Raw genomic sequence first — 18757 nt, 5'->3', positions numbered from 1 at the left:
AAATTGTGGTGAGTATATGAGATTATCATTTTCAATCGCTTTTATTTTAACATAAAATATTTACCTATGTAAATATTATATGACAATTATATTTTTTACTTGTATTTTATATAATTATTTATTAAGACGCCGAAATAATTAAAAACAACTATACATCGGAGAAAAACAACCAAATATTAATTTATCCACGCAAAAAAATGCAATGATAATCTTAATAGACCGAGATAAAAAGTTTTGAAAGAAGCTTCCAAAATTTTCCAGAAAACTTTCATTTTTTTCAAAAAAAAAGAATGTCTGGCTTATTCAAAAGGTGTCAATGCTTAGGCAAAGATGACTTTTCCAACAATCCAAATTGCGAAGACTCCTCTCAATTGGAACTTCAGCATCAGGGATTGGACGACTTACCTTCCTACTATTTGCTTTACGATAAGGTGCTAGAAGGATTACACCTAGAGACAAATAATATCTGCGAAATTCCTAAGCTATTGGCCTACTTCTCCAATCTCAAATACCTCAATTTAAGCGAAAACGAGATTAGTGCCATCAACTCAACTCTATCCGAATTACTCAACTTGAAAGAAATGGACGTCAGCAAAAATAGTAAAACAATTTTCTTTTATTTTTTTTAAAATATAACGATTCTTTGTAAAGTTTTCGTGTAGAAATGATTCATGAAATAGATAAATTAAAATAAAATTTGTTACGAGATACATTTAATTTTGTTCAGAGACTTGAGGGAGTCAGCACCGGAAGATAAAACTTCCAAGCAGGGTCAGCAATCCCTAAATCTGGTAGAGAAACCTTATCGAGCGGGTTCCAACTATAAAAATAAATTTAAATTAGTTAGCCTGTAAAAGTAAAGTAATCACATAATAAATTGTAAAGAAAGAAAGAAAGAAAGAAAGAAAGAAAGAAAGAAAGAAAGAAAGAAAGAAAGAAAGAAAGAAAGAAAGAAAGAAAGAAAGAAAGAAAGAAAGAAAGAAAGAAAGAAAGAAAGAAAGAAAGAAAGAAAGAAAGAAAGAAAGAAATATATTTAATAATAAATTTTTTAAACATCTGGATCAGGTTGTTAATAATATAATCCAAATATAAGTTCCTCGAAAACATGAAAATCATGTGACACTACTTCACATTTGTTGTAGAAATAACGGAGTATCGTTTAAAATATCTCTATTCTACGTTTACCAACATCATTTTTTAAAAAAAAATAATTGAGGAAAATGCATTGATAAACAAAGGGAAAAGGGAAGCCGCGGGAAATTCTCACAAAATTGTGTTATTTGTTAAATGTTTTTAAGGAAAGGGGATCTAAAACTGTCCAATAGAATTTGGGGAGAAAAAAAGCCGCCAAATGCCCACCCACCTCCCATTTGACGAAAATCCGGAATATTCCTAAATCCTTCCAAAAGTCATTTCAAATCTTTAGTTTAAAAAAAAATAATTACCATATTTAAGATATCTCCTCAATACACGACTCATTCCGACGTTGCGAAAATCTGGAGATCATCAACTTGTGCGTCAACCCTTTGAGAACAGTGCCGACATGCCTCACTCAGCTAACCAATCTCACTCAAATTTTCTTAAACGAAACTCAGCTGGAAGAATTGCCAGAGGCTTTTGGAAAGTTTATATTTGATCTCTCTTTTTTTTTTTCATATTCCATTCCTGCTCTTCCTTTTACATTTATTTTAATTTATAAGAGTATCGAAAACTACCGAGAATAAAAAAAAAATCGGCTCAATATTCCGTTATCTCGGAATTGGAGCTCCCAGAACCGCCAAAATCTAAAGAGTCGCCATCTTAAAATTAATCAGAACTTCTTTTAAGACTAAAGCGATTCTAAACAAAATAAAAATGATCTTTTTGCGATTTCATTGGGGAACTGGAAGAGAAATAAATCTTAGAAACCAGAAATTTAAAAAAATTTATGAACCGGAAATGGAACTGCATTTTTAAAAATATAACTGGGTTTCCGAGTTCCAAACTCAAATAAATTGATTATTATCATTTTATTGTAGTATATTATATATTGTATATTATTGCTCATTATAATATCGTATCATTTTTTTTTCTTCCCTAGTTTGTGCAAACTTAAAATACTGGAACTCAGAGAAAACAATTTAACTATTCTTCCAAAATCCTTGTGTTTGATGTCCAATCTGCAGAGGCTCGACATAGGAAACAATAATTTCAAGGAATTGGTATGTTAATTGTTCTGCAACCCATTTTAAAACCTAATTTAGAAATCTCTTAATTTCATACGCCTCGTAAGTAATATTTTAAAATTGAGAAGAGGTGGGGGGATTAACATCTATTCTCTTGTCAATTACCGAGGAACCAGTAACCGAGAAACCGGTAACCGAGAAACCGGTTACAGAGGATGCGTTTACTTATCTTATTAAATAATAATGGTTTTTTTACTCTTTTTTTAAAAAATTGCTTTTAATTTTAAAATTTAGTAAAAAAATTGTCTAATAATTATTTATTAAAATATTTTTTGACATTTTTATTAAAAAAAAATTGATGAAATATTATTTGTATTTAATAAAAATATTAAAATAAATTATTAGTGGGGGGTCACTTACTTGCAGACTCCAATGCCCACTTCATAAATTACTCATTGATGACAATGGATTTTTTAATATAAATTAAAAGTGCTAATAAGTCCACTAGTTTAACTCTTTTTAATAGAAAAAGTATTTTTTATAATGCTTAATGAAAATCTTCATTACTCATTTGAAAGAAAAGAAAGGTAACATAAGATAAAGGATTAATTTTTAATGAGATACTTTATAGATGAAAAGTTTCTTTTATTGTATCAAAAGAATTTTTATAGATACATTAATTAAAAAAAAATTAAGACTCTATGCTATATATTCTATATAACAAGATTTATACTACATTATTATATTCATCAAATTTTAAACAAAAAAAGCCTGATGTAATTGGTACACTTTTTACGCTCAAAGAACTTTGGTGCGATATGAATGAATTGAATATATTGCCTTCGGTAACATGCTTAATAATTTATAAGATCAACAATATAATGTTCTATTCTAATAAAAAAAAACTGTTATAAATAAACTAATAAAATATATTTATTGTTTGAGCTTAATAAATTAATTATTAACCAGCCAGGCCACATAATATTGATTTTAAACATTTTCAGTGATATCATATTTTTGATAATCTTAAAATTTGCCTATAGTTTTTAAGGTGACCATAATTATTATATGATTTATCTTACAAGGAATAGAATTTTTTAAAAATAATATGTATAAAAAGTATTAGAAATTTATTTTTATTATTCTTCTTAAGGTTAAAAACTGCGTCTCAAATCCACCAGATTAGCCTAAAATTAAATATTTTCACACATTTTTTTTAATAAGAAAAACCTATTTTTTATTTTAAAATATATATATTATAGTTTATAGGGTGTTTAAAATCGTTGGACTGTCTCGACGCTTCGCGTAACAAAATTAATCACATTTCAGCTGATATTTCGGGGTGTACATTGCTTAGCGACATACATCTGAGCTTTAATCACTTGAAAGAAATTCCAGATTCACTAGGTAAAAATCCCTTAAAAAACATGAAATCTTAACAAAATTTAGTTTTTAATCTAATTCAATCCAATTCCATCCTGTGTTAAATATTCGTTTGAAATTGATAAATCAGTTATTTTATTATATTTCGACATTATTATTAATGATTTAAGTCAAAACTCAAGTAAATTTAACCACTCTCACTCTATTTTTAATCTAAGGTCTTTCCTGCTTTGTATATTATACATGGAATAATGTATAAGGCGGCTGACACATTATACAATTACATATATTATATATTACGACATAACTAGGGTTAGCATGATTTATTTTGTCACAAACATTTAATCATAAATTTCTAAAAGTTTATTCGTATCCAAGTAGTAACAAAAGTATCGAAATATCGTAAATCTTATATTAAAAATATATACATCTGAATTCACATATAATGTCAATCACTATATCACTGAATCATAAATAATGGGTAACTATCTAATTCAAAAACGTATGCACTTTATATTTATATCTATTTTTGTCAACAATTTAAATATGTTTAAATAAATAAAAATAATCAATCATTTTATAAGTTATGCAAAAAGCGATGTATGTCGTACTACATAAAAAAAATTTCTTCTTTTTCAAGAGGTTAAAAATATTGAACAAAATTATTTAGCGGCCCCTAAAATGGTCTAATTTTGGTAGCCTGGGGCGGCTGCTAGCTGCTCCCCTGTTTGCACGGTCCTGTCTGCCCATCATCTTTCTCTTTTAAAGTCGTAAATTTTTTCTGGTTTACAGAACTATTTCTATTCTCCCATGCTTACATACCTTAATAATATTGTCTATTAAGGAGTCAGATTCAAGATTATTGCAGGAATTACTTACATATACATTAAGGTTATAACTATAGCACCATATTTGCACACTGTTTGGAACTAACATGAGCCTGCAATAGTTTTTAAATTCGCTTCTCATATTTGCAGCCGATGTCAAATGATTTACATTTCTGAATTGCGTGTCATGTTTTTCAGAAAAATCACTAACTAAATCGTACAATCTTTCCTCGGATGAATTACTTTGATCTTTCGGTTATATTTCCAGTATATATATATATGTATACAAATAGGCTTCGAAACAAAATTAAAGTAATTCCTATGTTATGAGAAGTTTTACTTCTATGGCCAGTCCACCCCTACCTAACCCCAACTCTATATTTAATGTTAAATATCGAACATTTGCCAGATCTCAGCATATTATATTTTATTTATCAAACAGGTCTTCTAGCAAATCTTAACCTGTTAAAAATAGATTCCAATCAACTGACAACGTTACCGGAAAAATTTACGGGGAGTGATAGTAACATCAAGGAGATAATTCTCACTAATAATTGCCTTCCCAAAATCCCTTCTTGGCTAGGGAATCTTAGAAACCTTCACACTTTATATCTTGACGATAATCTGATAGAAGAATTGCCCATAGAATTGGGGGATTGCAGTTCATTGGCCATAATTTCCTGCAGGAATAATCGCTTAACTCAAGTGCCGGAAGAGATAGGCAAACTCCAAAATTTGAGGGTCCTCAATCTTTGCGACAACAAACTGACGTGGTTGCCCATGAGTATCTTGAAGTTAACCAATATTACTGCTCTGTGGCTCTCAAAGAATCAAGTAAAAGATTTATTTTTTTTAAAAAATTGTCAATAAATATTTATAGTTTAGCAGTTCTCTAATAAAAGAGTATACGAGCGTTTTAATTTTAATGAAATATACAATTTATTTGCTATTATTGATGTTGTTAAACGACTCGATTTTAGCCGAGTTCATAAAACGGTCAACTCAATAATTTTCTTCCATGTGTCACAACCGGAAGTTCTGACCCATAGATGTGGCACAAAGGTTCTAGCCGAATCTTGATGCCTTGAACAATCGTTTTCTGGTTAGAATATTGATTTAGGGCCTTTTTTAAAAAAATCTGATCTTAACTGCCATGACCCATGAAATAAAAATTTGAAATTTGTGAATACCAATTTTTACCTAATAAAAAAAAATCTATTCGTAGCTACCCAAAATGACAATAAAATAACCCTTACAAATTAACCGAATATTAAGTATTTTTTTTTACAGTTTAAGTACAATGCCCGAAGGGAAAGGCCAATTTAAATAATTAACCTCATCTGAAATTTTATTTTTCTTCAACTTTCTGACTATTACAAATTTTTTGTTTTGCTCATATAGAGAATATTTTATGTGTGCCTTCCCCAAAATAATAACTTCTACCCCCCCCCCTCCCCTCAGGTCACTTCCCCCCCCCCATCGCCTGAATAATAATTTTTTTATCCCTTACACACTACCGAAACTAAAATAATAGTTATCAGCGATAAACGATAGATAGCATAATATAGGCTAATGCTAGATATCGCATAGTCAACATATAGCAATTACTAAAACCGACGTAAGAATATACAATCACGGAGAGTCTGATCCTCTCGCGATTTCCGGTCTCCCCTATAATGATTTATTTTAAAAATTCAAACTTTGAAAACCAAAATAAACCGAAAATAACCGATCCACAAATTTTTAATTAACCGGGATCTGAACTATGCCTAATAGTTTGACACCCCTGGGCAAAATATTAACTTTATAACAATAATTTTAAAATCAAGTAATAAAAATGATAATTAAAAACGTCATATAAATAAGAAGATGAATTTATCACATAACAAGACATATGTTATATTGTAGCAAATAAATTGAGATCGCCAAGTAGATCATTGGCAACTGCGTCATCTGAATATTATAAAATTTATCCCAAGATTTCATTTTAAGAATATTATCCAAAATATATGCATAAGGACGAAGGGGGTCAGTTCGATATCTAAGAAAATGATGTTATCCACTAGAAAATTTAACTGAACGTGGTCTGTCCTGCGTTTTACTCCCCCCCCCACCCTCCTATTTAGATTCTACTGAGAATCCTGGGTCTATCTCACCGCCGCGGCAGAATTCGCGGTCCTAATTTCTTTACATTTAATTTAATATTCTTTCCTGCTTTTCTCCAATGATAAATCTAAATATTACAAACCTTAAAAAAAAATTTTTTTTAAAAAAAAGATATATCGCTGCCTGATTATTATATTGTTCTATGTGCTTTCGAAATTGAGTTAGGGCCGAAACATTATTCTCAGCTAATCCTATTACCTTCAAAAAAAATTATTTATGTTTTTCGTGTATAAAATGAGAGTCCATCATCTCCCTCTTTTTGGAATGTTCCAATTATTTTATACCACTATTTTATCACGTGATAATTAAAAAGAATTTAATTTAAGAATCGTTTGTTAATATAATATGTTAGCGTTAATTTTTTTTCCGGCATTCCAAACATGGCGGCATATACTTCCGGTAAAATCAGGTTTTTAAATTTTTAAGAATGGGCTCAAAAAAATTATTTTAAAGTTGAAAAAATAACACATTGTATTTTTTTTAACATAATATCAAATTTAGTCAATATTCAGGGCAGGGCTGATATAATAAAAAAATTCGAATTTCTAATAGATGTTCCAACCTTTATGCTAATCTTCAGGTTTAGGAGATGTTTTTTTTCAAATCTACTCAAATAAAGCGATTTTGGATCACTGTAGGATGCTACAACACCATACACAACAAACAATATGTTGAAATAATAATCATTTTTCTAGCTATTGCCAATGGAGATAGGAACCTTTAGCAACCCGTTTCCCCACTCTTATTATATTATCATTGACTACAGAGTTCTATCACCGCTTTTCTAAAATAACTTTTTTTGCAGTTCAAGAAAAGTTATAATATTTAATATAAACTCTTTAAGTTTAAATATATCTATAATTGTAAATATATTAGTTTTCGCCAGAAAGCATGGTGTTTTTTTATATGGCTCTCCTAACATAAAATTGGTATCGGGATGAACATAAAAACCATATAATTATTTTTTTTAAAGTCTTTTATCCGTTATTAAGCTTAAGTTATAGAGATTAATTTCCATTTTTATCAAATTAACTATATCCATATAATAAATAAAATAACTTTAAAAAAAAGTCGAATCCATTGATCCCATTGCAAATCGAATTTGATCTCAAGACGAACAAGAAGATGCTGACCTGTATATTGTTGCCTCAAAGGAATGACGAAGAAATTTCTATCGCTACGCCGGAGGAAAAGCGGAAAGTTAATTTAAAAATAAATAAATATTATATAAACTCATTTTTATATTCTTAAATCCATTTAAACTAATTAAAATTAAGCATTTTTTTTTAGGAATTGAAAAAAAAAATATCAAATAAATGTCAACGACACGTCCATTTCATTTTCTCTTTTTATTCTTCTTCGTCGTTTAGAAACCATTTTCCAGGTATACCCAGGTAGGCCATTTGGCCTTCTAATCTACTTTTCCCATTTTACGAGGACCCGGGGTCAAACCTATACTTTTTATGTCATTATCAAGCAATTCCATCCAACTTGACTTTGGTCGCCCCCTGGGATTTGGATCTCTCTATGTGGCATATATTTCACCAATCATCCTTTGTCCATCTCAGTCTACTTATTCTCAAGGCATCATCTATTGCTTATATCCCAATCATTTCTCTTAGTTCTTAGTTCCTGGCTTGTTTTATTTCTATAAAAGATACTCCGCATATACCTCTGATCATTCTCATATCCGTTCTTTCTAACTTGGTTTTGTGGTCGCCTTAATCGCCTATTTTTCATTGCCGTACATCATACAACTTCTTACACAGCTTACATAGAGTTATCCCTTCAAAGTTAGGGAGTTATTATCGATTAAAATTGAAGATATTTCTCTAAATTTCTTCAGGCATATTTTATCATTGCCACCACTGTCAAATCTCCATTATCAAATACATAAGGGTTTAAATCATTAATAAAACTATTCAGAAAGCACTCTATGAAATCTAATATTTCAACATAGCTCGAACAGAGTGATTCTTCAATTATTAACACTAAACCGGATGGGTATGCACTAATCCCATATGATGATAAAGGCAAACATACAAAAAACTCTATTTTGTTCCCTTTTCTTAGCAATTACTATTCACTTGGAATTTCCGAGAAAACGAAAAGGCCTAAAATATTGGCACATTTCTATTAATAATATATTCATCCATCACTTTCTGTTTTTTGGAAATGAAGCCAAATCTCTTTTTAAACTTATAGGTCAAAGAGGCCCCACATCACAATCTCAATATCATTTTAAAATAAACAAAAATTAGGCTCTAAAGTACTCTCAGCTTAATTTAAAATTATTCTAAGATTCATGGCCAGTAACTTATCAACCCTATAACTTTTATAATTACCTTTTTTTCTTTTTTTAAAATATTTTGTAATGTTTTTAAATATGTATTATTTTTTTTTAAATTTGTTTTATTTTAAAATATTTTTTGTATTCTATTTTAATATAGTTTTATATATAAATAAATTTTTTTTGCTAATGTGATTTTGAAGCAGTCTGAAATCAGAGAATAATAAATTCAAATGATATAGTTTAGATTAAACTGATTCTATAGTTGCGTCAAATATCATATTAATAAATCACAAATAAGTTTGTAATTTTATTATTATTTTTAATTTTCACTATCACCTCCATTTAAATAAGGCTGCATAAATCTCAAAACGTATTGTAAATGCTCAATTTGGGAAAATTATAAGAAGAGAATTTTGAGGATATTTCTAATAAAAAAAAATTATTTTATTTTTATCTCAACTAGGAAATAGTCAAATGTCAGAAATCAAGAACAGATGTAATGTCAGAAGTCACCTTTCAAGATAATAAAAGTTTTAGTTGTTTTAAATAAAATATAATAATTATCATTTAGTAATTCAGGGTGGGAGAGGGAGGGGGGGGGGGGGCTCGGGCTCAGAAATCATTCTATAATTCTTTAAAATTATAAATTGTGTCATCTAAATGCACATAAAATCTAGTGCCTTACATGTATATTTTGCTTAGACCACACTTCAATCAAACCCTTTTCCCCATCGGTGAATGGCAGAAATAAGATAGTGCAATCAACACCTCTTAAACCTAAATCCATACTTACGTTTCAAGAAAAATATAAGGACAATAAAATCTGCACTAGTAAATTATATAATCATATGCAACACCGCTTCAAACGAAAACTGTTTTTAATTTAGTATTAAGTGTCAGGATTTGGTTTTGACCCATTCAGAGTCGTTTTTAAAGTAACCCGAACCGGGCTCATAGTCGTAAAAAGTTGACTTAATCGAACCTTAGCATGATTTGCGAGTTTCGGCCTTGGTATATAGAAAGTTAAGATTTATAGAATCAATAGTTTAAACCGGGAAGGAAGACCTGATATCAATCATAAATGATAACATGGAGAAAAGGCAATTTTTGTAGATTCTAATTTGTTGTTTTTTTTTCATTTTCTTTTATTTTAGTGTCAACTCCTCGATTCCCAATCGAAACTAGCTTCGATAATAGTTCAAATTTCCCAGACAACGTTGGCAACATTGCGAACGTCGTTAAAATCCAAGAAAAGTCTAACAACATTGGAAAAACCAAGTGCTCAACCAAAGATCAATATCTTGCATTTGAAACAAAGGTTAGCATTACTGCTAGTTCGTTCCATAATAATTTTTAGGAATGGTTTTTTCCTATTCTTTGGCATATCATCATAGCTATTATCATATATTCTTATATAAATTTTAACCTATTCATATATTCAATTTTTCTAAAACCCGGTGACTTCTGCCTAATAAAATTAACGTTGCCACCAATTATTAATATATACTTTTTATTACGCGTTAAATTTGAAAGGTTCCTATAAATCAGACCAATAACGATTGCTTCGATAGTTCTGTTGCATGTGCCACGACAAATAGTTACAATTCTAATAGAACAACTGTCAATCAACCCATTCACCAAACAAACGGCAATAATCTTGGGCCCCTTTACAATTTGAGCAATTCTTCGGGTTATTCAAGCGACGGTGAAATAACTAGAATCATGAACGGGATGAACAAAAGGGAATGCAACTCCTGCAAATTCAAATGTCAAAGAGATAAGACGTGTGACCTTGATCATGCTAATACTGTTATTAGAAACTCTATAACGACCAACGAGATATCTGGCTATCAAAAGGAATTGCAAAGAAATAATATCAATGTCAACGACAGGATCATATACCCACCAAACAAAATTTATCATATGGATTCTAATAAATCTTTCATAATTCAAAAATTCTTAGACACCAATTTAGACGATTATGACGGGGACGTAATCCAAAATGGAGAACAAGGTGAATATCCAATGAGATACGTAAATGATCAATGCAATAATTCAACCGGTATTATAGATGACAACGATAAAACATTGACTCAAAATATGTACGATGGCCAAAGAGTCAATTATTCTAAAGCCACACGTCTAGGTAGCAAAACCTGCAATTACTATAACAACGTATCCAAACAGTACAGTAAAAATACCCAGTACAGACCCACCATTACCGGTATTTTAAGAGGGTACCATAGTGATTGCGAGCGCATGAGAGAGGACAAACTTAATCTAGCCTACAATAACTCGAAGAGGGATAGAAACAAGATTTCAAGTGAATGTGTCGAGTATCAAGGTTTGAATTGCGGAGACGTGAGGCACGGTTTTTACGATCTACAAACAAGATGCGAGGTCGATCGAGGTAAACGTGACATACCTAACATTCGCGACAGTAACGCCATTCAAACGACTTCGAATCAAGTAAGGGAATCGGATACATTTTATAAATAATTAACACTGATGTGTTAGCATTTCTATAGATTTCTATAAATATATACCAGAGACCTGCAGTGGTTCATTTCAGCCCCGCCCAGCCCAAATTATTTTCAAAAATTTGCGGCCCGGCCCGAGTTTTATATTTTAAGGCCCGGCCCAGTTAAAAAAATATTTCAAGCCCGGTCCGGGTTATTTTTAAATTTCAGCCTGGCCCGACCTGGGTATATTTTAATATAATACGGCCCGGCCCGGCCCAGCCCAGCCCTAAACCTTGGTTGGGCCAGGCTTAGGGTCGGGCCTGCAGGTCTTTGAAATATATTAAAATTTCGATATAAATCTATCCTTTTTTTTTGATGAATGTTTTAGGAGTGTATAAGAAACATCAAATTTATTTTTATAATAAATGAAAATTGCTAACAAAAATAATCTTTTGAAGTTAAGAAATGTTAATTACAGTAGATCCAAATACAGCTAGATTACTCAAGTAATAAAATGGTTAAATAAATAATACATATAAACTCCCTCCCGAGCAATAACGAATGAAACTTTATAAATTTTTATAAAGTTTTGTGATAATCATCCGACATCTGCCAACCAGCAAGAATGCGGTATTCATAGATCCAATTCCTTTAAAGAAGAAAAACTTGCCTTTGTAACGTTTCTAGGCCCGCAAACAAAAAATTACGATATCGCGTGCGGGTAAAAATTAACTTTATATCACAGTTTAGAATTTCCTAGTAACGGGTAAAATAAAATCTATGAATTGGTATCAGAACCTCTTTCTATAATTTTTGTAAACCAGAATCGGTTCTAACAACAAAAGTAGAGAGAGCCATAATTATATTATAGATAATTTGCTCAAAATTTTATATTATCTAATCTATTTTAAATGTTTAATTTTTCGAATATTTTTTTTAATATCGTTTATTAACACTTTTGGAATGGAATTCTCGCCTTAGAAATTTTCCGGGAACATTAGAATTTGTCTTTTGATATATATTCCGAACAGAAAATAATATTTCTTAGCCAGGGTTTTACAATTAGAAACTCTTTTCTTTTTTTTTTAATTTCACAGGATCAATAACTGTAGCTATTATGATGAAGATCGGAGGATCAATTCTCGTTCAGGTTTATAGAAAATGATTTTAATTTTCGGTTCTTTATATTTTATTTTTATAAGTGGCTTAAAAAAAACGCCGCGTTGCGAAATCTTTATATGTAACTCTTAAAACTTAAAACGCGTATATTTTATAAAAATTTAGTATTTTGTTTTAAGAATAATTGAGAAAAGAAAATGCTAATATTTGCCAAAAAATAAGTCAAGGCTCCTTAAAATGCATTCTCCACATAAACAGGCTAGATGGGTTCCCATTGTGATGGACCTGATAATTTACTTCCTGCTATCTACTATAAAATCCACTTAATAACCCCTTAACTAATTTAAATCCCCTCCTGGATTGTCGTGTGTAGAAACAATTAAAAGACTTTGGTTTATAAGATAAGTTACGACTTTTTAGATTTTTCGACAAACTTTAAAGGAAAATCAAAAAAAATTAAATTGTCATTCGATCAGCGGAAGAAGAGATTGTCAGCTGTTGTAGTGGGGAGGGCAAACAATACCCTGAAAATGCGGGAAAAAGCGTACCCTTTCCTGAAATATTTTAAAATTTAAAATTATTATAAAAAAGTTTTTATTTTAGAAAAACAAATAAGAAAATATGAATGAATTATTTATTAGTTGTGAATACGCATGCGTAGGCTATTTCATATTAATTTATAAATATTTAGTGGGGAATACGCATGCGTAGGCTATTTCATATTAATTTATAAATATTTAGTGGGGAATGCGCATGCGTAGGCTATTTCATTTAAGGAGCCAACCTGCTATATATTATCCTAAATCATATTACTATTAGAAAGCCGGACAAAATAAATTCCGAAAATAATTTTTTAAATAAATATTTTGATTTATTTTAAATGGTATAATAACTTATTCAAAAATTTAAGTGTTTTATTTTTTTTTATTGATCCAACCAAACATCATACGAGATATGTCGCATTAAAAATGAATAATTAAATCAAAATAACATCCATTGTGGTTAGAGAAATCAAAATGGTCGTCATAGATCTAATACTTGTAAGTCTTTAAGCTATTGACTGCCTTGATTCCGGCGGTGTTGAAAAAATCTTCCATAAATACTTTTAATCCTATTCATCGAATCGCATTTGTTTTTAGTACTTGAAGATAACCCAGACATTTTATGTTTTGAATAGGGACTTGACGCAGGGCCATTTTAGCGATCTGTATCGGCCTAATTTGTCCAATCCGACCCGATCCCGAACGTATTTTTTTTATTTGTTCAGAAAAGCTCTATCCGAAATAAAATAAAAATTACTTGTCTACCCGGCCCGGACCAAATTTATTTAATTGTAGAAAGAAGGGAGAAAAAAATCTTAGCGCCTTGTTTCTTGCGAGAATTTTAAAATATATCAGTTTATTTTGACGGTAAATGATATCTTATTTTAAAAATTTGAGCCCAAAAAAACATCGGACCCGAACGGGTCGAGTACGGGTGGGGCCCAATGACATATATAATACCTAGACTGACGATTCATTCATTAAAATGCGTTTTTAAGCGTCGTTAAAAGGAAATCAGCTGGACCCGCCATTTTGGTAACACATATAGTACAATTATTCTCATGTTAAAAACTACTATTTAATTGATAACTTGTTGCTTCCTTATTATCTCGATGATCCGTTAATTCTTTAATAAAGTTCGCATCAGATATAGGAATAAATTAGGCACTCGTTTAAAATTTTGATAAAGATTAGTGTAACCAAGATGGCGTCTCCAGCTGATTTGCATTGATGTACACTTTTAATGAATGAATCGTCAGTCTAGGTATTATATATGTCATTGGTCGGGCCATGATTTGCAGATCTCTACTTCCGGTAAAGCCAAACCTTTCTCTGATAAGTACAATTTCGATCGATTTTGATATACATGGCCCATTATCTTGTCGAAAAATAAAATCTTCTTTCGGCGGAAACCATATATTCGTCAAATCATCCAAATAATAAAATATCTTAATATTTAGTTAAATATATATAACTAATCAGGCAAAACACATGATAAAAAAAAACTTATTTTATTCAGACATCCCCCGTAACATAACATTTTCGGGAAGTTGTTTAAAACAGTCGGATAAGAAAATTATTTACAATTGAGTAGAGTAATCAATGGAACCATTTTATTGAAAATTATATGCACCCGTTTGGATTCATCTTAAGATCATATTTACTTAATAAAATGCAACCCATTTTGAGCAATAAATTTCTTGATAGTAATGCCACTGTCATGTGAATATTCTATTTTCCATCAAAATATTTTTTTAAGAAATCTCTAATATCGTTTGGTTGTTGCGACCCTTTTTTCGCCACTCATTAGCTGAGAAATGTTAAATTGAATAATTTTTAAATCTATAATGATTTCGCAAAGAGTTTCATGACCAATTCGTCAATATTTCAGAAATCCTTTGTCATAAGAGAATCCATGTTCATAAAATTAGACTTTAAAAATGTATATTCACACACACAATAGAAGATAATTTTAAACATGAAAACATAGGATGCAACAAACCTTTAACTTCTCTTAAAAATTCGTATATTAAAGTAATTGGCCATCAATTAGTGATTTCACTTTTGGTTTGCATATCTTTTTATACTAATATTTAAGCAATCTTTTGATATGATTTATTGATGTAAGATATGTAAGGCATTTAAAAAATTTAAATTTCATCACATTTTAACCCCGTTATTCTTATTATACAAGATTTTATGTTAATTAAAGTTTAAATTTAAAAATACATTTTAATTGTTTTGTTATAGAATATAATCTTGTAATGGAATTGATATAGATTTCAAATTTCATCTCCAATTCAAATTTTAAGTATTGTGTAAATAATCGTTTGTTTTATTTTTTTGAATATAATAGAAAATAAAAGTACATCCAAACATTTACAATTTTGATAGTATAATTGTTCTTTTGTTTAAATTTAAGTTTTTTTAAACAAAAAAGGTTTTAAATTCAAAAATATGGTTTAAATTTTAATTAAATCAATCAGTTCATTTACCTGTATAAAAATAATGTATAATTTAGCAATCAATAACTAAAAAATTAGATTAGAGGGATAAAAATAAAAGAATTTAAAATGGGACCTATATATTTATTGCATTTTTTGATTTGTTGGAGTAGTTTCAAGAGGTTAGAGTTTCTATTATCGGGAAATGAGGTTAACATTTGACACATCCTGGACAAGTTTTTTTTGCCACCGAGTCAAGTTGTTAATTTTAGGATTCCAGCAATGGCTGGCTCTTACACAAAAGAGGGAAAACCATCTAAGATATCAATCATTAAATTATATTTAAGTATTTCGATTCTCTGATTTGTATCTAATTTAATAAATAATCTTTTGGAATTTTAATGATTTAAGAGAAAAATTTTGAAAAATGGCGAGCGTTCGGGTATAAGTGCAACGCATCGGAGAACCTACCTAGCCCGTTTAAATTGAGCATTAAGTTATTTTGAATTATAAAATATTCCAAAAACACGTTTTTAAAACCATCTGATACGTAAATGTTGTCGTATGGGGATTCGGAATCTTGATTTTAAATCCTTTACCGAGGGCAATTTAAAAAAATTTGAAAATTTCAAAAATAACGTTTCCCCCCCCCCTTCCCCTCCCTCATAAATCTTATTTATGATTCAAATTTTTTAATTTTCAGAACACGATAGCAAAAGAAAATATAAAAATTGTCATTGTCAACCTTTCATCCAACCTATCAACGATGTGGCATATGGCGATAATTCTAATTATCCGACTTACTACCAAAATAAATGTAGAATAACGTCTCCGTCACACCACTGCATGTGCAATAACAACAAATCTTTAAATAACGAAGTGAGTGACAACAACCCCTGTTACGTCGATCACGACGATATTAAAGAATACAACTCCCCGGGAGGACAAAACGTCAGATTAGTGGAGACGTTTAAATCACCTAAGCCAGCCTCCAAAAATGATAAAATCGAGAAAGTTGTCATCGCCAAGAAAAGTACGCTTCGCGACAAGTTTACCCTCTTAAAGCAACGCAAAAAGGATGCGGACCATATGAAGAACAAAGGTTTCAAAAAGTTTTCCAGCCCCAACGATAGCAATAATAATTATAAAAACGGGTTTCTCGATAATTTACCAAAAAGCTCCAATTGCCAACCCCCGCCATCCCTTACCAAGACAGGTGATCAGCGTGATCGCCAGAACAATAACTCCTCGCTGTACGAAGTAGTGCTGGTTAAGCAGAATAACGAGTTGGGGTTCAGCGTTGTAGGTGGCGGGGGCCAATACGGAGAAACAGCACGACCCAATAACGTTACTAATAATGTCTGCAAATATTGCAACGGGCACGTGATCCCTCCCCTAAATTCGGGAATAATCCACGATTCTAAGACGTTAAACGGTGGCGTTTACGTGAACAAAATTTTGAGAGCGGGTCCAGCTTACAGCGTTTTGAAACCGAAAGATATGATAGTGTCGGTAAACGGGATAAACTTTGCCGGCCTCACGCACGAACAAGCTGTCAAGATTTTAAAATCGACGGATAACCTGGTCAAAATGAAAGTCGTCAGAGAGAGCTCACAATAAAAAAAATATTTTTTAAAAAAATGGTAATATTTGAATCATCAATATTACAAAACAAAATTAAAAACAAATTCGGTGATAAGAAAATACTCTTATAATTTATATCGCTATTTACATATGAGATAGCGCAGTCTACCAGATAAAAAAAAAACAATAATTACTCAGTAGATAACTTGAAAATGTCCAATTATCTTCCGAAAAAAAAATGATACTAACCATATATATTTAATATTTATATCTGAATTCTATATTTATCAGCTGTAAATGTATTTTTATTTCAAAATAATTATACATAATTGAACCCTCATTTATTATTTTATTTATAATATTTATTAATTATTTTTTTTTACCTTGTCAAATACAACTTCAATAATAAAAAGAGAAGCCATTTTTTTTATTGCACAAATTCTAAAAATTTCAGCTCGTTCTATAGTATTTTTATTTGTATTTAAATGGGCAATTGAAACTAGACAGCTGGCTACACTAGTTGAAGGGTCATCAATATAGTTAATTTTGATAGATTGCTCGTCATATCAGGGCTAATCCAATGGAATTTTTAAAGATAATTTGTTTCATGTAATATAAGTTTTTAATAATAACTTTAAAATTTAATGAGTGAAGGGAATTTTAAATTTGCAATGCAAAGCATATGTCATAATGGTATAGAGTCACGAGGTCGAAATGGGAGGGTTTTTTTAGCTCGCGATATTAGGTGAGTGAGAGGACGGTTTAAAGATATTTTTAAAATATTGGCCTATTCGAAAAAAAAAATTATTTCATAATTCTATAAGTTTAAGTGGAAAATTACATTATATAAGGAGCAACCAATAAGGAAGCGTTTGAAGGAAAAAACTTGTCCAATTGCAAAACTCTAAGAGATTTTTAAATTTGAAAAATCTCCTTTGAATGGATTTTGATTTCTGACAACTTTCGCGCACTTTTATGCATTGTTTAACTTCTCCGAAATCTATACGTAACAATTGATACAACAGATTAGGTTTTCGATACATGCCGGAATTCAAATAAGGTATATTAATATTTTTCAAATGTTAAAATCGCCCAAGTTGCAAAAATCCGAAACATTATTGGGGAATTAATATTTATTTCAGATAACCTTTATAAAATTTTCCCTTATTAAGTATCTTTTCAATATTGTAAAAGTATCTTTTTAGGCTTAAAGTGTATTATAATTTGTAAGATAAAAAATATATATGATTTTAAAATATTCTATAAGAAATGTGGGATCTTTTCATAATCTGGTCATTGGGCAAATACAAATATTCTTTTCTGAGGTCATATCTAAAACCGATTTATAGTGTTGAAATTCGTATAAAGAATTTAAATTATATATTAAATTATCTTATAAAATATTTAAAATTCAAATATAAACTATTGTTTAAAGATATAAAGAATTTAGACGTATCTTGAACTTCAAATTTGGAAAAATGATTTATTCTGAGACATCACTTAAGAATATATTAGATCTGGCGAAATTTACCTCTTTCAACATGGAAAGAGCTGGAATTTTTTTTTTATATGCTTTCGATTATACTTAGAGAGTGATGTGAAAGCAACTTACGTATTATAGTTTTATTATTAGCATTGTTTTTTGATGTTTATTATTCAAAATACAAATATGTATCCTAAGAAATTTTTGTATTATAATTTCCCTAAAAAATTTGTATTTATAATTTTTAAGAAGTGGATAGAGGAAATATAGATTGTTCCCATTATACTTT

General features: G+C 30.0%; 1 protein-coding gene across 1 annotated transcript in view; it reads left to right on the top strand.

Moving 5' to 3' along the window:
- The window catches only part of LOC135928087 (erbin-like), a 34863-nt gene extending 17576 nt beyond the window's left edge, over positions 1–17287 (top strand). Inside the window, exons 2-15 of the mRNA XM_065464420.1 lie at positions 127–600; positions 1456–1624; positions 2081–2201; positions 2936–3010; positions 3428–3572; positions 4818–5209; positions 7613–7741; positions 9298–9364; positions 9537–9665; positions 9989–10152; positions 10368–11303; positions 11884–12017; positions 12394–12446; positions 16105–17287. Of these exons, the coding sequence (XP_065320492.1) occupies positions 291–600; positions 1456–1624; positions 2081–2201; positions 2936–3010; positions 3428–3572; positions 4818–5209; positions 7613–7741; positions 9298–9364; positions 9537–9665; positions 9989–10152; positions 10368–11303; positions 11884–12017; positions 12394–12446; positions 16105–17021 (3741 nt within the window). The 5' untranslated portion in view covers positions 127–290 and the 3' untranslated portion in view covers positions 17022–17287. The remainder of the gene's footprint in view (positions 1–126; positions 601–1455; positions 1625–2080; positions 2202–2935; positions 3011–3427; positions 3573–4817; positions 5210–7612; positions 7742–9297; positions 9365–9536; positions 9666–9988; positions 10153–10367; positions 11304–11883; positions 12018–12393; positions 12447–16104) is intronic.
- The last annotated feature ends 1470 nt before the right edge of the window (positions 17288–18757 follow it).

The sequence above is a fragment of the Gordionus sp. m RMFG-2023 genome, chromosome 4 (assembly GCF_954871325.1).
Source record: "Gordionus sp. m RMFG-2023 chromosome 4, tfGorSpeb1-WG-v2, whole genome shotgun sequence".
Lineage (NCBI taxonomy): Eukaryota > Metazoa > Nematomorpha > Gordioida > Chordodea > Parachordodidae > Gordionus > Gordionus sp. m RMFG-2023.
This window is presented reverse-complemented; position numbering and strand designations above follow the sequence as displayed.